We start from the raw sequence: 23794 nt of genomic DNA, 5'->3' as shown, positions 1-23794 counted from the left end.
ACTACCGCTATCCGTCTTCGCCGACGCGGCGGCAGCGGGGACTTTGCCGCGCTAACCGAGCGCTTGCACCGCCGCGAGGCCTACGAGACCGCGAGCAGTTTGAAGAATGTATTTTGGGGACGTTTTTGCTATTCGCCCGCCGTTCCAAGCAGCGGGTTCGCCCGTCGCCTCCTGTTTTCCAGCCCAGCGTCGAGATTTTTGCGTGCTGCGCTACGAAGGCGCAGCCGCTGTCAGGCCAATTGTGAAAGAGCACACGCCCGCGCGCAGAGTATTCCTCCGCCTAGGAATCCTTGATCCGTTCAGCTAGAACCGTGAAAAAGAACACCTGGAAGTAATAACAGAAATGCTAAAATACACATTCTGCAGCCTTAACACGTACATATATATTTCTTGGCGTACGGAACTTGGATTAATATACTTTAAGAGCGACCGTCTACATTCTATAGCGTAGGAAGAAACGCAAGACGGCTCGCCCTCGGGTTATACTGCGCTGCACAGAACTACTCGTCTGCTACACTTCGACCGAGTCTTCGAAGCAGACGACGGAAGCCGGGACGAAGCATCGTCGTCAGCTTTTGTCGAGCACGTGGGGCAACCGTGCGGCGAATAGGATAGACAAAAAAAAGTATCCGCGTAGTGCTGCTCGCCAAAAACATGGGGACCATGCTTGCGGTGCTGTGCACGTTGGCCGGACTCGCCGAGATCGCCCACTGCAAGCACAGACCGCGGGCAGCCGGGGACTCGTGCTGGGTCTCCACCGACTCGCACCTCTCCAAGAAACGGGTAAGAATGACGTCCTCGCCGCACAGACTGTTAAGGGTGTGTAACGGTTGACTTTTCCCTGTGTAGTTGTCGGCAGAACAGTGTTTTGAGCGGTGGCTTTTCCTGAAGGAAGGCTCATCAAAAGTGCTCTTGTACATCTAAGCGTGCTGCCGACAAAGAGTTGCAAGAATCCTCGTCAAGGCCTTCTTTAGTGTGTACCTGTCTCCCAACTGCGAATTGTGACTATTGCGGCGGTGTTCTGCTGCTTGAGTATGAAGTCTCGGGCTCGATTCCCAACCGACTTTCCGTAATGCAAAGACGGTCCGGGCGTAATGCACAGACGGTCATAACTTTTAGTCCTCCGCGAGTGAAAAAGAAAGCTGGTTGGTCAAAGTTAATTGGGACGTCCTCTCTACGGCGTCCCCTACAGTGGCTCTGGTACGTCATAGCGCATTAATTGTTATTGTTACAAATTACTGGTTACTGACCCCCTAACTCTGGTGCGTTGGCGTGATTAATGATGGAGATGTTCGCAATATGTCAATTATACAGCGAGCAATTCCACCCGGCGCGGCGTTCATATAAAGCTTACGAGGCTTAGGGCAGAAGTCGGGTCGCCATCGGAATAAAAGCAGTAAAGCGCTAAAAACCGCGGAACTGGACGTAAAGGGGTGAGGGGGGGGGGGAGAAAGGAGCGGGAGGTAACGTAAAATATTTAATATGCGCCGCTGTCACAGTAGTTTAACTGCGCCAGATAAAGCTTGTCGCATATTTCTCGATTCCATGGCACCAGCAATAACTTTCGCGGTAATTTTCTTTTTTTTTTATGGCTGTGACATATGTCGTTGTATACTGCATTTGGTCGTAAAGGATAATGTTGAGACAAGTCTACAATTCAGGACAGAGCTTTTAGCTTAATCTCGGTGTACACGCCTAATCTCGACCCAGACATTGTGATTGCAGCCTTTTAATTATCACCACGTGATTGCCAGCGTGCTTTAATTCCAGGCACTTCGTAAGGGCCTTCACTGCAGGTGTAGAGTTCCATATAAACTTGTATATTTGTGTTCTTTTTTCACTTGTTTAGAGTCATTGTTCCTGCCCGGTGTGTAGAAATCAAGCAAAGAGTTTCATACTTGAAATCAGTGGGGCAAAATCTGTCGCTGCGTTTGTTCAGCGACCACCGTGCGAATGACCACAGTGCGGTAGCACAATTTTTTTTTTTATTACGATTTGGCGTGGCTAATTCGTTGTGAAAGCACACTGCGTGGCTAGTTTTTCTTTTTTTTTTTTTTGCTTACGGTTCACGTGTGTTCTGTTATATATATCCGCAGGACGTATCTTAAGGCCCATGTCAGTGTTTTACGTTTACAACGAATTCATTGTATCACGTGATTCTCATTGAGTAACTGTCTATACTCGGTGACAACCTAAGAATTCAGCACAAGCCCCGCTTACGATATCGCAGTTCACCATGCCCTCTGAACCTCCGCGCTCCGAAATACAGTTCGTGAGAGACGCCAGTATTGAAACAAGTTCGTCTCCACCGTGACGTCATGGAAGTGAGCGACGTAATTGGCTAGTGCATCGATGCACATTATTTTTGAGGTAGACAGTGATCCACAGTCTGACTCAAATTTATCTGGTCTAGTTTAGCCGGCTGGCAGGCTGCGCCAGCGTGCGCAGCTGCTACTTCGCGGTACAGCTGCCGAGTGTTATGACTCTCCTATAACACATGGACCAAGCATTCGGCATGACCATGTGCCATGCGCTTGTGCCACTGGGTCCCAGAAGAGGACGAGGACGTGCTAGCTCACAAGCTTGCATCAAGTGAGGCAGCTTCTTGCCTTGCGACGTGGTAGGGTCAGCTCGCCTGAAGAGACGCACGTCTTCCACGTACATGCCACCCCTGGACCCCATCAAAGACACAATAGAATTTTATCTCTCTCTCCACATACATAGCCACACTCTCATTAGGTTTCTGAATGCGAGACTGGATGGCCCATCAATCTCGTTCCCGGCGATCGGAGCTGGCGTAGGTGTCCAAGGGGCTGCGACAGAACGATCACGCCACGATGTCAGGACGTCTTCGCGGTTCCGGAACCACGTGCGAGCACCATCTAAAAGGCTGAAGTAGGCGTTTCGCAGCTTCGCTTCGTCGTCCCATCCATTGGACTCCGCTACGCGCTCGAAGTCCGTCAGCCAGTCTTCCACGTCTTCAAGAGGCTCGCCATGGAAGGGACTTGGCACGCGCGGTTTTTGCAGCGTGTAATGAGGAGTTACCGGATCAGCCGTCGCAGGGTTAGTCGTGTTAGTACCGGATGCAGCATCCATACCTGCCGACGCCGTCGTTGTCCTCGCTTGTAAAGGCTCGAACGCAGGGGCCAATCCCTGGATTCTCCGGCTGGCGCGGTGTACTGGCGTGAGCTCCGGTATCGGTCTAGCGTTCCTGCTGCTGGGAGGGGTCTATTGCATAGGTCGAGAATACGCCGCACCTCCACCAGAAGAATGTCACGTTTGATAGACAGGCGACTTCTAGAAACGGCCATTGAACTCCGAGTCGTCGAAGGGAAACCCAGCACGGCCAAAAAGACCAAGGCGCGAGGACCAGGACATCCTTGTCTTCTTCTGGGAGCCAGTGACCCAAGCCTGTGGCAACATCCGTGATCGCAATGCAGCGTCGGCTTTTGTGTATTTATTAATGTTCGTCCTTTATTTTTTCCTTAATTTTTAATATGATTTATTTTTTTGCGATAGACCGCAGCAAATTCGGCCGACTGAGCACACAAGTCAAGTGTGATTCAGACTGCACTTGCGATTGCCAATATTAGCTTGTCACCGACATTAGAGACACTTTTTGGGTACGCGTGTCACCAAGTATATATGTAATTTTGGAGATCGCACTCACTGTGGGTAATTAAGTTTTACGTTTCAGACAATTTCTTGTACTTGTAATGCTGTGAAGACGGTGCGATGGTATAGAAGTCGGACCGTAAATGAGGCAAATTGTTGGACCATACAAAAAATTCGCGACGGTTGTTCGAAGTCAAAGGCGCGAAGATTTAAACAAATCCATGTACTACCGATCAGTGATCATCGTACATGATAGATGAAGCGCTGCACAAGAAGTGCCAGATTACGCTCTGCGTTATAACCAGTAATATAGACTGATTGCAGCCGCCTACTGTGACGACTGTTTTGGAGAAACGTAAGAACGCCGAAGAGATTGCGTATTTGCCAGGGTACTTTCGTAGGTCCCCCTCCCCCTCAGACCCCCGCGCTAATGAAAACTCGTTCACTGGTGCCTTCGCCTGACACGACGCACTATTGCATTTATCGCATTGGCCGTTTTGACTTCCCGCTTTGAGAATGCATTTGGCGAAAGCCGACGGGCGGCACGTTGCGGTTTGTCCACTTCGTCCTTGTTGGACGAAGATGTCGGGCGCAGAAAAAGTTACAATGGAGTTTTTTCCCGTTATAACTTTCTTAGGTGCGTGAGCTGAAAGGTCATCGTGCTTCGATTGTTATTTCCCCTCGCCCCTTCAGTGCGTACGCTGCGCGAGCGTGTTTGAACAGCGGCTGGATCAAAATGTTGCGTTGATTGAACGCCATTTACATCGACACTGTTTGCACAACCTGTTCGCTGAGAAAGATGGGAGACAGCTCATGAGCTCGGCTGTGTTGTTCCTAATTATCGTCGAATTCGCAGGGAAACTGTCGTTGTTCTAATTTTCTTCGACTTTACAGTCACGATATTCATCAGGATGTAAGACACTCGAGCTGAAAGCCTCATATAGATCACGCTTGGTGAGCCCTGCAAGGAATAATATTAACTGTATAATGATAGGTGAAATATTCTCTTGGGAGGTTCTTTATACGGGGTGCTTTTTTTTTATTGTTAACAGAATTTTGGCATCTAGCACAATTATACTGCGTGAGCTGGCTTACCCTCAGAAGTGCACATTATTTGCGTGAGGGATCAAGAAGAGTGGTTGAATAATTAAAAAGTATCGTTAATTAACTGTTATTCCGCGTAATATACGGCACAAATTGCAATTTACGAACTGTAATCGGTGCACTTCAAAAGTCAGATCCACTTGGGGCGAATTCTGACGACGACTCCAGTTTCGCGATATGCGTTCGTAAAGTTTGCGACAAAATGCACTGCTGTTCCGGTAGTTTTTAAGTTTCAATGCATAAGAGAACGTTCTGTTGAAAAGTAAGTCTATCAGTGCATTTTTACCGCAAGTCTGACAGCGCGCTTATCTCAAAACTGGTGATAGTTTAAAAATTCGTAACAAATGCATGGATGTGTCTCCTGAAATCGCTGGCTTCAATACGCATAATGCAATATGTGCGCTAAACTAATTATGAAGTTGACTGGTGAAATTTTGTTAATTATCCAATTATACATTTTGCTTTTCATTGTAAGTGATGTCCGCCTCTTCTAGTAATCACATTTGTGCTCGCATCCGTCTGCAACCATCAACCATTTCAAGATCAGCTGCACAAATACTTTCTCAAGTGTCACCGTGACGTCACAAATTTTTGTTGTTCGCTCTCATAATATGTGTGTGTCTTTTTGTTGCTGTTGCTTTTGCGTTATGTTTAGTGTTTTCGTACGTTTGCAGTGACTCAAATTTATGTTACGACAGCTGCTTTTTCGTTTTCTTTAGTTTTGTATTGGCCCATTTGTGCGGCATTCGAATACCACCTCGTACTACTTCTGTCATAACATATGTTGTGTACCTTGCACCCATGTTTGTTTTTGCATTTGAATATTGGCGTTTACAATACTTTCAATTTTCCTTTTTTTGTCCTGTAAGGTATCCTGAAGAAACAAACCAACAAATATGCAACAGTAGGCTTGTTAAATTTCTGTTAACGTTAGAAGAACACCACATATATTGACAAATTTAACAGACGCGAGTTACCTTACCGATTTTTATTATTTTTGGACTCACGCTATTTGTCGGTGTAAGCAGCAAACCTTTCCTTCGTGATCGAACCAATCTTGTTTGCTAAGGTACGGTTTAGAATGGGAGATGCACGTAATTTAATTACCCTGACAACATTTAACTCAGTCTGTCTCGACACGACTACAGCTGCAGTAAAAGTGATGCCATTTAAACGCGCAAGTGTCATTCGCAGCGCATGATGGCTGCGCACTACATATAGAAAGCTACACTAAATAAATTACTTATGTGCTTACAATTTCTTGCCGCTGGTGTCGGTTGTGACTTTCAATAAATACAATAGATATTGTAGAGACACATCTTTTGAATATACTGGCTGTTTCTGCGAAGACTTTTGCCAATCTTCAAAGATCACCTGTGGCAGAAAGCACAATTCTAATCATTGGACTGTATTTCTCAAACAGGGGGACATTATTTGCATGAGAAATCGAAATGCATAATTGATCGACTCATTCGTTTTCTTGTTTTTTTTTTACTAATTTCCTTACGGCACATGTTGCAATTTACGAATCTTAGCCGGGGAATCCGCAAGGATCCACTTGGAACGAATTCTCAGCATTACACCAGTTTCGAGGCATTAATTCCGGAACTTCGCTAAGAAATACGTTGGAGGTCTAGTTAATTTGATGGCGCATATTTCGAAAATGGTTTCATCCACAGAAATATTTTCAAATTGCTTGCAGTCTAACCAGCTACAATTTGTAAATTGCAATGTGTGCCGTAAGGTACTTAGTTAAACGTTAATTAATGAATTCTCGTTAATTGGTCGTTTATACATTTCGATTTGTCGCGCAAGTAATGCCCGCCTCTTCGAGTAGACCGGCTCAGGGCGTTCTGCCACGGGCGACTTTCTTTTAAATTGCTACAAGTACTCGCAAGAACACCCTGTACGTGGCCGACGTTCTTTCAGGCCCAACGCACGCCTCGGTGTCTGCGTGTGTCACGTACGCGTGCAGAGTTCTCGCTGAGACCCCACCTCCTCCCGGCGGTGCACGCAGACAGCCGCCAGGGGAGCTCTCGCGTTGCCTGTCATCCCCGACGTCCAGGCGCTGGGCGCAAAGCCAGCCGTCGCGTGCGCAAGCCGGCCGCCTTGGAGTCGCATTTCCGCCTCTGTGCTCTGTTTGCGCATTCTTTTACGCTGTCGAAACTGTCGTCTCCGCGCGCCCGGGTCACTCGTTCCCGTTTATTTACCGCCCAACTTGCGACGATGCCGGGGTGCTGAGCAGCGGAATAGGTGCGCTGAAAGAAGCGGCCTGGCTGCGTCTGTTTTGTTAGTATCATAACGAGAGAGTGTTAGCAAAGAAACTGAGGCGCTTCCTTTACTCCGATGGGAGAGTTAGCCAGGAACCGCTCAATGTGTTTGCATGAGCAGGGTCGTGAAGTTAGCGAGTTGCTTCTGCGGAAATCGCAAGCTGGAGTTAATCTTATGAAAAAAGAAATATTGTCATCCGCCCGAGAGTGTATAGCACACATGAAACACGGAAGAGTTTCTCAGAGCGAAGGATCCTCAGTTTGAGAAAAATGCTTTACAGACGTTGGCCACAATTTCTTCACTTTCTTCGGTAATAGCGTACCCATTGGGTCCCAGGCTTTCGAGGCGCGTCGTGTCGTCGTCACCCGCTTTGGCACGCGGCGACCATTTCTGGAAGCTTTGCTGGAAGTGTGCACGGTCCTTGACGGGCCGCGTTGCCCGCTACGTGCAAGCATTCGGCACACCGCCGTTGCAGTCGCGATGTGCGCACCGGAAGGCAGCCTCTGACGACTCTCCGCGCAGATCCCGGTGCAAGTGGTCCGCCAGCTGAACGAGGCCCAGGACCTGCACGACGTGCTCCGCATCTGTTCGGGCGGCACCAGCACATCGTGGCGGCGCATCGGCACCTACGGTGAGCGTGCACGCCGCGTGCTAAGCGACGAGCCTCCGCGAGGTGTGAGCAAGACGTGGCATCGATGCGTGTCTGTGCAGCAGCCGCATGTAAGGGCTAGCGGAGTTGTGCTCCGGCTGCCTCTCAGCTGTTCGGCTCTGCTTTGCGGCACGCGTGTGGGAACGCAGGTCAGTGCTGCGGAGTCACGATCAAACTAAAAGCGAGCACCCAAATCGGAAGTCCTTGCTTGAGGCTGCACTGCTGACTGTATGGGAAACCATGAGTGCGGTCATTTTGACATGTATATATCCGTCACTGGAAATCAAATTGCGTGTGCATATTCGAACTGTCCCGTTCGCTTTTATGTGTACACGACTGTACGCATATGCGAAGCATCGGGTCTAATTACCGAACAGTGCTGCCCCTGATGCCCATCCTTGGCACGAGCACAGCGATGTCTGCCGTTTGATCTAATGGGGTTGCATATATAACCTCTTTGGTTTGATCACTCACTGTAGATTGGGGCTGCCGCGGATAATACGAGTCATCGCCTGACAACAGTAAAGCGATGTACTGTCACGCTTTTTGTTCTATTCTGTCGCATGAGTGTATGTCAGTCGACGAAAAGCATGTCGGTCGGAGCTCTCTCTCTGTCTCTATTTCTCTCTTTTGCCGAAGATTATGTGCCGGCGAATCAATAGAATCTACGGTGTCGCAAATGTCTTTATAGTGCTTATTTCTCGCACGAAGCTACACGACTTTACATCAGTAAACTTCTCATAGTTTTTCAGGAGCGCGCTCTAACATTTAGATGCCAAATATTTATTGAAACGAAGTAAATAAAAGAAGCACCGATAAAACAGAAATGAGAGCGTCTGTCTGTAATTCGAGTGATGTTTTTATTTTTAACACAAAAGTCTTAAAGCTTAGGTGTCATAGTGTTCGTGTCTGACATGCCAATATTTTATCTTTCCCGGCAGGCTATCTTCTGTGGCAGATCCGCTCGTACGAAGGGGATGCCATGAGACAGCACCTGAAGGCGACCGGTGAAGCCACGTATGAACGTGAGCTTTATTATTAATATATACACACACACATTATATATATAGTACCTCAAGTGTCCCGATGAGGACAAATTACATGACGGGGTGTTCCAATAAAATTTACCGGATGAAATGGGGGATAGTTTCCTTGAATTTGCTGGAGTCAATAGTGTGCACAGCTTCGGTAAACGAACGGTTCCAATGTCTTGCTGTTTAGACAAAGAAATAAATAAAATGGTCGGAGGTGCGAGCTGACCGGGCATAGACGGCTTTTTGGTGACTGATGCGTTGAAAAAGACGGTTGGAAGGAATGATACTGGAAAGGGTGCGATACGTGTGATGGAACGTATGATATAAACAGAGGTGAGAAATCTTATGCCGTAAGGCTACTGCTTTGATATTAGCCCTGGATTTAAGAGCGGAGATACTGGTAAAATAAAAATAATCTGAGTAAACAAAGCTAGCTGCACGATCTTGAATTGCCTTGATCATGCTAATATGGTTACATTGGTATGAGTCCCAGATAGCACAGGCGTACCCTAGGTTAGGGCGAGTTATAGTTGAATAAGTTAAGATTTTAACTGAGGGAGGGGCGAGTCTTAATTTACGGCGTAAGTAGCCAAGAAGACGGTTAGCTTCATTCGTTACGTGAGCTACGTGAGATGCCCAAGACAAATCATACGTGATGTTAATGCCAAAGTAATTGAAAGTTTCCTGGGAAGGGACGTCAGAGTTATTGATGGTGTACTTGTGCGGCTGGCAGTGTCACGGCCGCTCGATAAAAAAACACCTGTGCTTTCGCATCGAGCGGCCGTGGTAGTGCTGCCGGCGATGGAAAGAAACATTCTTTTTTTTACGTTCAAGATTATTAACCATTAACCATCAAAAACGCAGTCGCCTGCACATAGGCGGATGTTAGATTGTATGGAAGAAGGTACGTTATTTATGTAAATCCAGGAAAGGAGATCACCGATGACTGTTCCCTGTGGTACACTTTAAGGAACTTCTCATAGGGGGCATGAATGATTATCAGCAAAGACAAATTTCTGACGATTTGTTAAGAAAGCTTTCAAGTTTCAGGACGAGAAGGTTGTAAGGAGCTTCAGCAAGTGCTTTTTTTTTTTTAATCGAGGAACAGGAGATCAACTGGGGTGTCAGTAATTATTGGCTGGAGCTAATGTCATGTACGAAAAGGGCCAGAAGTGTTTCGCAACAGGCGCCGCGCTGACAATCGTGCTGATTAGAATAGGGAAAAGCTGAATCGATAAGGAATTTCACTGTATGGGAATAAATTATGCGCTCTATTATTTTTGAGCAAATGCAGGTTAACGATATGGGCCGGTATTCATTACTTGCAGATGCCGGGCCTTTTTGGAGGGAGTACCGGAATGATTTTTTTTTTTTTACTTTCAAGTCGGACTGAAGCCCTCCTAATGAAACAGGCTGTTGAAAAAGATGCCATAAAATTATGCTCGAAAAAGCATTAGTATTTTTTGTAATTTTTTATTAATGTTATCTATACCGGCTGCAGATGTTAACAGTAACGAGTCTTTTTGCAATACCAATAGGCTCAAACATTATCTCAGGCGTGGTGTTATGATTAAATAACGGACCATCGGGGAGCTCGTCGTCAGGTTAAGCATGGAACAGAATATGTCGTTTAGAACACTTGCGACGTCATTATTTTCTACAGGATGACCAATTTCTTTAGACAGTCATAAAAGTCGTGCATGAGCCGAGGTCAGGCATTCTGATTCTCCATAATTGTTTGGGATTATCGAGCAACATTGTATGCACGGTGGAAGCATAAAATGCGTGCTTAGCGTTACAAGCTATATATATATATATATATATATATATATATATATATATATATATATATATATATATATATATATATATATATATATAAATTGTTCGAAAAAAAAATAATATATATATATATATATATATGTATATATATATTTTTTTTATTTTTTTTTTTCGAACAATTTTTCAGCACTGCGGTACTTAGCCTCCCATGCATGCGGAGTGGGAGCGCTTCGCAAACCGAAGAGAGCGGGATTAAACTTTATTGAAAACTGGTTTTTTGGCAGTTTTCCTTCGAGGCGAAACGGGGTAAAAGGGAATTGACCCCTGTCCCATCCCAACCTCCGTCGGTGATGATGGCGGTGGTGGTGCCTAAGGTGACGGCTCGTAGTCCTTCGACCCGGGCTTCGGCTTGCCGGACGGCCCAAAGCTAGGCGGCCAGTCACCGGTGGGTGCCGCCTCCCAGCGGCGGCGACGCCGACGGAGGTGACGATTGAGCTTTAAGTTTCTCTAAAACGTGAGCGGCGGCAGCGTCCTTTCCGGCACGTTCCCGAAGCATGTCTCGCAGCGTGGCTTTGTTTCCGCACGCATTACACGCGTCCGTCGGGTACGCACAGGCTCGGGTGACAGTGGCGTTCGATCGCCGGGCTGGTGTGGGTGCGCATTTGCAGTAATCTCCCGAGCTACACCCTCTGACGCGTTCAACTTCTGTGGCGGCGGATATTTGCGTCTGTTTGGACTGAGATGTCGGGTGATGGTCCCTGAACGTGGTCAGCTGATCGCCCCTCGACCATTCTTGTTGTTGAGTACTGTTGTTCCTCTGGTGTTACGTCCTGCTCCGCCGCCGCCAGACTGTTTTTATTTTGTTCGATAGTTTTGGGGGTGTGTTATATTACGACGGAGGTCAAGTATCGCGGGCGACTCGGCATCGAAGCGGGAAGCCTCGATGCTGCCATGCTGTTCCGCCAACGCGGTGTACGGCGAAGCGTTCCGGTCATCTTACACCGGAGTCCCTTAACTCCGCGCATGCGCAGTCGTGGCAGCCGGTATACGACAACGCCCGCGGTATACGGTAACGCTCTGCTAAAATTGTCTATTGTTGAGACGTTTCAGCGCGCGACGAAGGCTATTCCGTGATGTTTACTGTATATGTAGGAACGTGCTCTGTTATTAGCTACTGCATTTTGTTTTTGAAAAGACACCACTTAGTTTCTACGAAGCTTTGCGAAAAGTCAGCAAGAAACTAGTCGCAATATTCGAAAGCTTAATGTTCACATCAGCGTAATTACCTTTGTCACAAACTGTTAATGGTTTTACGATTTTTTTTTTTTTAGGGTGAGTGGTTTGAATTTCAAACGACACTTGGATGAATGCGGGATCGCTGAGACCTGGTAAATGCATGAGCGGCGTGACATTATCGGGGTTTCACGTTAGTAGCACATGCAGAATGCTTGAAGAGTGAGCGGATTCGCGAGTCTGTGCAGAAACAAGTTGCGTGAGGCCGAGAATGTTAAACACGTGTTTACGAAACTACCTTCTTCTTTAAGTTTACATGACGTCACGGTTGGGTTAACAGGAACAGATAATCGAGGGAAAGCTGAAGTCATGAAGGATAACTACAGGGGCCTGAGGATGTGACGTGGTGAGTATATCGATTAAGAACGTTGTGGAATTTCGCTACGAATGAAATATCAGAGTCAGGGGGACGAGAGCAAGAACCAATGATTAGAGGAGGAAGCGGCGTCACTTGTGGCAAATTCGCATATTTGCCTTCATTATGCGCTGTGTTTGTTGTCCCGTTACAAGTGTTGAGCTCTCTTTCCATGACTGCGACCAGGCAGAAAACTTTCGGGCGTCCCACGAAACAACCGGGCGGACACCATCGACGACGAGATGATGCAGGGTGATGCGCCGGCTGAACAACGAAGTGAGTCGATCTGCATGGTTAACGCAAGAAGAAAGAATCATATTGTGCAGAAGTGCATCCTTTACATTTCGCGTGCAGTCCAAAGTACCTGGTTGAGCGTAGCGTAAACGATGTGCATGACTTACGTGTATTTCATATCGGCAACCAGCGTGAAGTCACTTGTCACGCCAACAGTTCTCGTGATCATGTCGTATAATTTCTTCCCACATAACGAGTTCCTAATGAGCTTCTCCATAAAACCATTTTGCGGACGTTGACGCTGCATCCTGGATTTTCTTGTCAACTCGCGGCATTCGTAACACACATCACTTGTGCTTATTTTTTTTTTGTCGTCCTCGACGAGATAACAGTCTAGATAAAACTATTGTCATTTTTCACGAAAGCTGACGGCAAGAATATACTTAATACACTTTCAATATAAATCCGCATGCATGCCTGTACTTTATATCCGGGACGAATATACTACTGATACCCGCTTCCGAGTTAATCTCGAAAAGACAGTGTGAGTTTACAAGCGGTCGCCGCGACGTTCCCACCGAGTATATACAGACCACCGAGAAACGAATTCAGTGTCAACGCGATCGGGTCGCGTTGCTTCTTGAGCCCGGCCTTTCACCCTCGTGCCCGCGCAAACGACCAGGCGAAAGAAACGCAGCGGTGGCGCACGTATACGCAGAGCGGACCCTGCGCCTGGACAAGCGGGCCGCGTGCAGCCCGCGGTCGGTGCCCGTGCGGGTGCCCCAGCCGCGAGAGCCGGACGCCCTGTTCTACCCGACCTGCGCCGAGGTGGAGCGCTGCGCCGGGTGCTGCGGGCACCACCTGCTGCGCTGCAGGGCCAGCGCGTTCCGGAACGTCACCAGGCAGGTGGGTGCTCTTCTAGGGGACGGCGCACGGTGTTGCCAAGCCCGCACATTCATGTGTGTTCAGCTACGTGTGTGTGGTCGCTTGCTTCGCGCTAAACCTGCATTTGTAAGCAATCATGCACCAATAGCCCGACTACAAGTTCTGCCCCAGGGGTGAATCTCCGCATGGCTGCCATTGGCTCTTTCGACGCTAGCGCCAATGTCCCCTTGAGTTCCGGCCCTATAGCAGGAGAGCGGTACTTTGGTGAAATGGTGGCGCACACGATTGTTGACGTTGCCATGGCAACAGGAACAGCAGGCTGTTAGAACGCGAACTCCCGAAAAGGTGCAGTAAGTTGGTTCTTTATTCTACGGTGCAGTCCTCCTCATCCGAGTACTGGCGAACGACGTCGTCGACGAAACGCGCAACTTTCGGTCTCTTGGTGGGCCGCCGAAACATGATGTCGAAAGCTTGCTTGAATAGACCAACTTCCGAAGCTTCTTCGTCGCTTGAGTCCCCACTGGTCGATTCGGAACTTGAGCTAGATGAATCATCACTCTCCGCAAGCAGTAAAAGCGCTAGTTGACGATGCGAAGCACCACTCATTGCTTCCGAGAGGCCGCGCTTCGCATTCGCGGGCACCGTAGGGGTACGTTGGCTGTAGGTGCCTGACATCACGCGACTTCCGGTCCACTACGTCAATTTTTGCGGAGAGCGCTGCTCCTGATCCGCCAATGAAAGGTACGGGAGCCACTCTCAATCTCCCAATGAAATAGACTTGCTCCGTAAGGATCAGAAAAACTGCTACCGGAAGTGCTTCGAATCTGCGATTGGAATTCACCATTTGTTTTAGAGCGCAGCTCTTTGGCGTCCGTTCCTGGGTTTCGCGTCGTCGTCGTCGTCGGCCTCGTAACCAGCTCCGCCCCCCTTTCATCCCCCCAGCGCTAGCAGCGACCGACTGATACCGCTGGATGCCGCTGACGCCGCTAGAGAGTCAAGATAACGTGACTGCTGTTGAGTAAAGTGCTCTCCCGTCTCTCTACTTCGGTCAACCTGACCGCCAACTCTTTGCGATGTTAAAATAAACAAGTTGTTTTGTTGTTACCAGTCGACTCATGCTTTGCCGGGACCTTCGGATGCTTCCAGTTGTACCCCAGGCCGCCAGGCCAACGCTACCCTTGGGGCTTGCGACCCAGGTACAACCACGGGCGTCAGCGCCGAGTTCCCAACAACCGATGCCATCGGTGGGATCCAAACACTGCATAGAACACCGTCGCCGCCATGCAGAAAGAGGAGGAAAGGGTCCCCCCCCCCCCTGTTCTTGTGTGGCGGATAGGGTGCTCTTCAGTTGCCGACGCGCCGGTTATTCGTTGTCCCTGAAACCAACTCCGCAGCTGGGGTTGACTCACTATCGGCGTCAGCGGCATCAGTCAGTCGCTGCTATCTCTTCCCTCCTCCCTTTATCGTGTTGTCCGCTTGCTGCGCGCGCTTCTGCCCCCATCGTTTGCCGCTGGGTGTACACGCCGCCCCCCTCCCCCCTCTTCCTGCGAGTCTCCGGTTGTCAAAGCGCCGGCTCGAACTTAATTCCTTTCTTCGCTCCTCCTCCAATGCAACCCCTGTGCGGTGGCAATCAGAGAGCCAGATCGGTGGCGGCGGATCTCTATATGTGCACCGCCCGAGCCGAAATTGCCGCTGCCGTTCGCCCTGTGCGGTGGCAATCAGAGAGCCAGATCGGTGGCGGCTTGACATAAAGACAAACAGCAATTTCCTAACACTTATGCGGGAGAACATCCCGTTCCTCTCGCTCGTAACGCGTCCCACGGCTGTGACAACCTCGCGAGGCACTTGTATAGATCTCGTCTTTGAGAATCAAGCATTGGTGTACCAAGTCGAACATACATCAGTCTATTTCTCCGACCACAAAGCTTCCTTCATGACTGTCAAGAACTGTTAGTGGAGTCTTTGTTAAAGGAATACGTGTGAAAAATAAAAAAAAAATTCTGTGATAGCGCATACATGTGTTGCTCGATTTCTTTGCCTCAATCTATCGAAAAGGTGAAACAGCTTATTTGCTGCGCTCAAATTTCGCATTAGGAAGTAACGTAATCGTCGGTACTTTTTTTCTTATGACGACCCGCTCCGCTTCCTGTTCCCCCTTCCCCATGCCTGCTTTCTTCTTGCCTGTGTCCGCGGCGCGTTCCTTCTTTTTTTTTTTCTTTTTCCTATCGCGCGCGAGCACGCGCTGCGCCAGACATTGGCATTGTGAACTGCCGCGCGGTGCGCCGTGGGTTCTTTACGCGTTTGCACGCACGCAGTCCTGTCCATACTTTGAGTATGCCAGCATATGCAGGAACATAGATAAATTCCACTTCCGACACAACAGATATTTGACCTCGTTTTATTGCCTTGCATTTCAGAAAACGAAGATTTTCGCATAACTTGGTATAATACACGCTCAGAAAGTGAACAAAAGTGAAAAATTCATGACATGCACATGATTACTAAACAACACAAATGTTCACAGACAGTGAAATAACAGAAAACGAGGTCGCGGGATCGAATCCCGGCCACGGCGGCCACATTTCGATGGGGGCGAAATACGAAAACACCCGTGTACTTAGATTTAGGTGCACCTTAAAGAACCCCATATGGTCAAAACTTCCGGAGTCCCCCACTACGGCGTGCCTCATAATCACAAAGTGGTTTTGGCACGTAAAACCCCATACTTTTTTCTGAAATAACAAATAAAATAAAATAAAACTCAAGAAAACGCGAAGACCGTTTCATGTACACAAATATAAAAAATAATTTTATATAATACCCTGAAGACCACAGTGTAGAAGAGCTTCTGATATGCGCACTGAGATATTGTACAAAACTGGACGACGTGTATGACACAGTCATAACAACCGAGGAATAGGAAAATATACTGGTAATGGCAAAAACAATGACACGCAAAATACCTAAAAAAATTGAATGAAATGCTAAGATTGTTTTATTGGCAGCCATACAAAAAGAACTTACTTATAAACCTGCACAAAAGCATATGAAATGCGTGACATGTTTATTACGGCAGAACAAAAATAACATGGTACTAAAAACGAAAATACACATTATCACATTATTTTGCACTTGGCCACAGCTTGAGTAACGGTGGCAAGGGGCAGCAGAAGGTAGTCAGCTTTTGCAGCAGCACGTAGAAAACATTCTCAGAAATGCCTATTTCCCAATCAAAGACCAGGTGAAATAAGCCGACAACACAACTTTTCTTTCACCACGGATGCAATGCTTAGCAGTAAAATTACGTCCCTTAGAAGAGTGAACTGCTGGGTTAGTTGGTTAACCGACATAATAAAAGAGCTTTGCGCCAAAACCACACGCACAAGAAAGCGCCCGTGTTGTCTCCCTCTTGTGTGCGTGGTTTTGGCGCAAAACTCGTTTATTATGTCATTTAAGGCCCTATACGTCATACCTACTGGGCGCTCCTTTGTGTAATAAACATGAACTGGAAAAATATACATATGGCACGCTTGCAATGCTCATGCTTTCAAGAGAAAAAAAAACGCATCATGCCTACACATGAAGGTTGTTCGCGCTGTTTTTCCATCGGCAATTACTGAGATAATACATAAACACGAACAGTATTTTTCAGCTGTTAGTACGTTTGTAGAACGGTGACACACAGAAAAAGCACAGAGAGTGGAATGGAAAGCTGGGCGAGTTACTGAAGTTGCAGAATGAGACTTGGCACAGAAAAACACAAGTCATAGACCAGGTGACAATGAGGAGGAACATCTATTTGTCAGTTTTCTCTACAGGTAAGAGGGACGTGTAGCACAATCAAGGCGCAACGACGTCCGGAGCCTCATGGAGCACACACATGGACAGGGCTGTTTTCGTGTACATGCGCCTTCTGATGTCCTTGGGTCTGAGCGATCACCTGTTGTCTTTAGGCGCCCGGAAGAACCTTGCAGGGCTTGTTTTTGAGGTACTCGTGCACCACTGCACGATGCACGAGCGGTGCGAGTCGTAAAACGGGTGAAACATCGCGGAGCACAAGCACACACTTATCGAGGACCACGAAACTGACGAAACTGCCGGCACAGCAGCGCACGCTTCCCGATAACAGCAGATAACGAAACGTGAAACTTCGTGCGGCGGGCTAAACTGGCACCGAGCCGGCGGGCACGCGCGGAGACAGCCGAAGGTGAGGCAGGGCAAGGGGAGAGGAGTTGAGAGGAGGGTCGAAAGAGCACGGCCTGCTGATTCGGCGCGTGCGCCGATATAGGAGGTCGTGCAAGGGAAGCGAATTTACTTTCCCGCCCTCCTGATGGATGGCGCCAATTACCTCTGCCACCGAAGCGACGGAGTTTCCGAGGTCAGGTTCTACTCAACACTTTTTGAACGAGGTAAGAAAACGTTTGCGATCTGTCCTGCGATTTTGTATCGATTGATTCCACCCGGTTCTGTGCCACTCTTATCACCCACCGTTTATGGCCAGCTGATCCCGTTTACAGCGGCCGTGCCAACGATAACTAAGGCAGAGCGTATCTCTGACCATGTAACGAAGGGCGAAAAAGAATAGCATCTGAGAAGTTATCGCTACAAAATAGCGGCCCAGTAGACACTGCTGCCCATACATGCTATAGCGAAATATAATTCCGCTGCTCGTGCGGCAAGGAGCGCGTAATCTCTCATAATAGGGCACTGTTCAAGTTTTGAGGCCCTCCTCTTTTGCGCTGTCAGTGGTGCACATCGTATACGAGCGCGATAGCCCGTATAAATGTCAGCCAATGGGCGATTATTTATGTTGGTTGGTTTGCCTTTATGAGTCTGTGAATTACATCCCAGCGAAAGATGCTGTACACGTGTACGTAGTTCTTCCCCGGAAGCAGGTCTTCTAGAAAACAGCGCCGTTTCCTTTTCTCTGAATCACTATATATGCACATAATCTTCTACAGCAAACGGGGAAGCACTGGTGTCCCGCCCGTCTTGTCACCGCTCCCATGTCGCTCTCGGGCACCGTTTTCTTGAAGGGCCCACCATGTGTCCACCGCGCAAAGAAGAAAACGAAAGGAGCAATAGGCAGGGCATCGCTATAGGCGCCGTCTCAGCATAGAGGAGACGTTGTATTGAAAGGGAACGGGTTAAGTAAACATTGCGTTTTGTATATCTCTATTGTTCAGTAGCTCCAGAAACGGAGGGGGAAGAAGAAGAAGACGGCCGCAAGCGCTAGGGTTCCATCTCGGCTCCTGCTCTCTTGAATGATTTCGGCAAGATTTTCACCTCTAATCTCCATAATGTTGTTACCAACGCACGTCTAAGGGGAAGAGGATCACATCGATATCGGACTTTCTCCGGTGGGTGGCCTCTTTTGCATTTTATGAAGGTTTTGTGCCCGGACCACGCTGCCGCCTTTCTGGCCCTAACGACAAGCCTAGCCCTGCATAGCGCCGATCGGCGCCACCAAGTGTAGCTGGAGCAACAATTCTGAGATCTCAGTGACTATGCCGATGACGGTTGAAGGGGAGGATCTTCCTCCTGAAGAATTTTCACCAGAATTTGGATGGCAGTTGGCTGTTTCGAAGTGTATGTCCGCCAAGGCGAACTCTGCCAACCGCCCTAGCGGCGGCATATGGGGGAATAAACCTAACGCCGGCGCCTCATTCAGAACTCAGGAAAATGGAAATAAGCTCAAGAGCAAAATCATCAGGGCGTCACGGATGCCTCCCATGCCCAAGGAACATGCAAAAATTATCATACGACCCCGCGGAGGGCTAAATATTGCGAAGACAGGACCGACCGTGATCGGTAAGGCGATCGTGGAAGCGGCGGGTCTTACCCCTACGCAGATAAGCTCGGACATCATTTGTCCCAACATACAACAAAACATTCTGGTGGCCAGCACGCCCAACCGAGACAACGCTTCAAAATACACAAGAATCAGGGCAATTCATGAGGGTGGAAGAATGTTTGAAGTCAGTGCATACGAGGCCACCCCCCACACCACGTGTAAAGGGGTAATCAGGCACATCGACCTCAACGACAGTCCATCGGACCTGGAACGTAACATCGTCAACGAGAGAAACCCGCTGGCCTTGGCGGTCAAGAGAATTAAGAACACAGGCACAATCATCATTGCTTTCGACGGACTCAAGGTTCCGAACTTCGTACGCTATGGCCCAGTCCTTGTGAAATGTTTTCTTTATTGCAAACAAGTCGATATTTGCTACGCGTGCGGCAAACTCGGCATCGTGCCGACGTTTGCCCGATTCCCGAAGAGTCCACCTGCAGAGGATTTGGGGCAGTCAATCCGGGCGATCAACACCAGTGCACGCCAAAGTGTGGTTTGTGCGGGGGCCCACACCCTACGGCGGACAAAACGTGCAAGGAGAGATTCCAGATCCCGTACATCGTCAGACGGAGACGATGGGAAAGTGCGACGGTGGAAGCTTCGACAAATGGGGCTTCGTCAACACCACATAGCAGCGACGGCAAGAATCACTTCGAGCAACCTCCACCGCAAGAGCCCACGGGGCGCTCCCGATCCAGAGGACGCTCTCGCTCCAGAGGGAGCCCTCGGAGTCGCTCTCGATCCAGAGGGCGCTCTTGTTCCATAACCAGGACCAGATCACGCTCCAGGGATCACTCCGGATCCCGGCGCCGAGGCAGTCAAGTCCAGTTCAAGTCCTGCTCAAGGTACTGCTCCAGGGATCTTCGACCCGATTGCTACCCGACCTGGGCCGACCGAGTTCGAGGAACGCCGGAAACGGTAACGCGGGGCTCACCGCCAGAGCATGATAGAGGTAACAACAGACTAGCACAACTTGAGCGCGAAAACGAGATGATGAAGAACACAATAGCTCGACTGATGACAGAAATTGCCGAGATTAAGAAGGGCAGTCAACCCGTCATGGCTGACAAGCAGCCAGCCACTCCCCAACCAATGGAAGTCCCCATGGTTGAGAAGAGCGAGACGGATAAGCAACCGGCCGCTCCCCAGCCAATGGAGGTCCCCATGGTTGAGAACATCTATACAGAGAGGCCCGCTAAAAAGAGGGCAATCGCTAAAGAGCAAGAAAGAGCACCAGGCAAGGCCAAATCGGAGATTCGCGAGTTGCTCACCGCTCTCAGTGACAGCATTAAGCAGATAAATGAAAAGTTCTCGCTCTTCCAAAGCAACATGGCTTCCATGGAGGAGCGCACTAATCAGCGGATCAGAAAAATTGAATCCTTCTTAGAAAACGTTGTAGCACCTGTGCTGGTACCTAAAGCTCCTACACCCCCAGCAACAGCATCGACTATTAACAGCTCGGGGGCGATCGGCCCTCCTAAGGTTAGCACAGCAACTCAAGAGCAATACGATGGCCACTCAAACTATCTCATTCAATATGTGGCAATGGAATTGCAGGGGTTTCCTTCCCAAGAGGGCTCCCCTGAAACAATATATTCGCTCACACGCAGAGAAGCCAAATGTTATCATTTTACAAGAAACATTAACATCTAACGTCACGCTGTCTGGCTACAGGCCCGTAGCAAAGCACGAAGAAGGACGGGGGATCGCCGTACTGGTTAGCAACAAGCTGACCCACATCAATCACGACCTTAAGATGACCGCAAGTAAAGTCGAATACGTGATGATAGAGATCATCCCTAGCCCAACGAACCGCGAAAGCATATTCATCCTGAATGTCTACAGTAGTCCCAAAGCTCCAAGACAACGCTTCAAAGCCCTAATCACCAAGGCCACGCAATTAGCGCGCGACTCCCCTTTGATCATAGCTGGTGACTTCAACGCGCCGTACCACACTTGGGGCTACCCATATAACACTAACAAGGGGGAGGACCTCTGGCGGGAGGCTATAAACCTAAACTTGATGCTAGTCACGGACTCAGCGTTCCCCACCAGATGCGGAACATCGTCGAGCCGTGACACAACACCAGATCTCACCTTTGTCAGGAGCATTGCAGCGGTCAAGTGGACGAACCTCGGGGTAGATTTTGGTAGCGACCATTATGTCTTGGCCACGCATCTCCAAGTCGAGCAGAAGAGACAGCGCATGTTCCAGTACACAGACTGGGACAAATTTCGCAAAATTAGGGAAGAGCGAACGGAGAGTGAGGACAAGCCTACCCTCGAACAATGGGTTGTACAGCTTAGACACGACATCAAAGCTACCACCAAAGAGGTTTGTACCGACCTCCCTGTGGAAAAGATGGACAGTCGTCTGGCTCACCTGTTGGAGGCCAAGCTGTCCCTCCTCGCCAGGTGGAAAGGACAACGGCTCAACCGCAGGCTGAGAAAAAGATATCGAAAATCAACAGAACTATAGAGGAACATTGCAGAGCCCTCTCTAAACAGCAATGGGATGAGGTATGTAACTCGAACGACGGGCAGATGCGCAACGGGGCACCTGGAACCTCCTAAAGCATCTGCTCGACGAGACGAACACTAAAACCAACCAACGCAACACACTGGCGCGCATTCTACACACAGCCAAGCGAGAATATTCGAGCAAGGAAATTTTATCCAAACTCGTGAAGAAGCACCTATCAATCGCATCGGGCCCTACACCACCTTCCCCTGACTACGAAGGCTCCGAGAACCCTGAGCTCGACGCAGAATTCGGGATTGAGGAGATCAGGCAGGCGCTCCACGCCCTCAACGGCAGATCGGCTCCGGGTCCGGACAAGATCACAAATAAAGCTCTACGGAACCTGGACGAGAAGTCCATCGAATACCTAACGGACATCATTAACCAAGCATGGAGCAGTGGTAAAGTCCCGGAAATGTGGAAATCGGCCAATACCATTCTCATCCCCAAGCCAGGCAAGCCGCCCAGTCTCGATAACCTCCGCCGAATTTCGCCCACATCGTGCGTGGGGAAGGTTGCTGAGCACGCAATCCTAAACAGCCTTTCACGCTACCTGGAGGACCACGACATTTACCCACACAACATGATCGGTTGCAGGGTCGGACTCTCGACGCAGGAAGCGATGAAGCTCATCAAGCATCAAGCAGGACACGAGAGCCATACTAGGTCTAGATCTGGAAAAAGGCCTTTGATAACATTCTTCACTCGTTCGTTTTAAATACAATCTCGAGCCTCAACATGGGGAAGCACTTTCATTCTTACACGAGATCTTTCCTGTCAGACAGAGAAGCCACTCTTAAGATCGGGGACCTGACTTCAGACATGATCAAGTTGGGGTCTAAGGGGACGCCACAAGGGGTAGTCATATCCCCAACCCTCTTTAACCTCGTCATGATTGGACTATCCATGACACTCTCTGCTATCGACGGTATCAGTCATACCATATACGCAGACGACGTTACCATCTGGTGTACGGGAGGTATTGACGGACAGGTAGAGACGGCCCTTCAAGAGGCGATTGATGCTACCGAGAGATACCTTGAGTTCACGGGTCTTCAGGGCTCACCGCACAAGTCGGAACCGATACTTTATCGACCCAATCGCAGAGGCCCGAAACCAAAGGGATGGAAGCCACTCGCCGAATGCGACATAAAACTGCGCACAAACTACGGAGGCTATATTCCGAGGGTGGATGCTATCCGGATTCTCGGCATGATGGTAGAGTCGAGTGGTTCAAACAACCAGACAGTTTGCGACTCACTAAGAAGACGGACAATGCCATCAGACTAATCAGAAGAGTGGCCAACCGGCAGCAAGGCCTTGGAGAAGATAACCTCGTGAGATTGGTACATGCGTTCGTAATGTGTCATTTCACTTACGTCGCGGCCATGCACAACTGGCAAAGATCGGAGCGGGATAAGCTCAATGCATTAATCAGGAAGGCAATCAAGAGAGCTCTCGGCCTCCCCATATACACTCACACGGAACGCTTACTTCAACTTGGCATGCATAACATGCTAGAGGAAATAGCTGAAGCACAGGAGAGGGCCCAGTTCGTCAGGCTATCTACCACACAAGCTGGAAGACACATCTTACAGGAGCTGGGCGTTCCCCCCACAGTAATCAAAATAAAGTTCTGCAGCATCCCTCGAGTGCAGCGGGACCGCACCACTGTCGCCCCGATCCCACGAAACGTCCATCCAGAACACAACGTGGGAAGACGTCGGGCGCGCGCGAAGGCTCTCCTGGAAAAGGCTCGTGAACGGGCTTCGGAGAACAGTTTCGTAGACGCAGCGCGTTACGCCGACGGACAGGCCTTCGCTATAGTTAGCGTAGATCGTGAAGGGCAAATAACGAACGCAATCTCAATTCGTACGACGTCCTCTGAGATCGCAGAGCAGGCTACAATAGCGATGGCCTTATTGGACGACAAGAGGACATCAATCTACAGTGACTCGATATCAGCTGTTAGGGCATTTGCCAAAGGAACCATATCCGAGCTGGTCCTAGGGATACTAGGAAGCAAGGAGATCAAGCCACACACATTGATCTGGTTTCCAGACCACATGGGACAGATCGAGGGTGCCCCGCCCAACCTTAATGAGTCGGCACACGGAGCTGCGCAAGGGATCATCAACCGCGTAGCTGCCGTGCAGCATGACGCTGGGGGTACTGACAATCGGGACTCTCCATCGTA

General features: G+C 49.1%; 1 protein-coding gene across 1 annotated transcript in view; it reads left to right on the top strand.

The window, feature by feature from the left end:
* The first annotated feature begins 437 nt into the window (after positions 1-437).
* The window catches only part of LOC142578697 (uncharacterized), a 58936-nt gene continuing 35579 nt past the window's right edge, over positions 438-23794 (top strand). The window contains exons 1-5 of the mRNA XM_075688187.1: positions 438-783; positions 7513-7621; positions 8581-8664; positions 12290-12379; positions 13056-13243. Coding sequence (XP_075544302.1) covers positions 655-783; positions 7513-7621; positions 8581-8664; positions 12290-12379; positions 13056-13243 — 600 coding nt within the window. The 5' untranslated portion in view covers positions 438-654. The remainder of the gene's footprint in view (positions 784-7512; positions 7622-8580; positions 8665-12289; positions 12380-13055; positions 13244-23794) is intronic.

Source organism: Dermacentor variabilis, chromosome 4, assembly GCF_050947875.1.
Source record: "Dermacentor variabilis isolate Ectoservices chromosome 4, ASM5094787v1, whole genome shotgun sequence".
In the NCBI taxonomy this organism is placed as follows: Eukaryota; Metazoa; Arthropoda; class Arachnida; order Ixodida; family Ixodidae; genus Dermacentor; species Dermacentor variabilis.
Note: the sequence above shows the minus strand (reverse complement) of the source record. Positions and strands in the feature narration are given on the sequence as shown.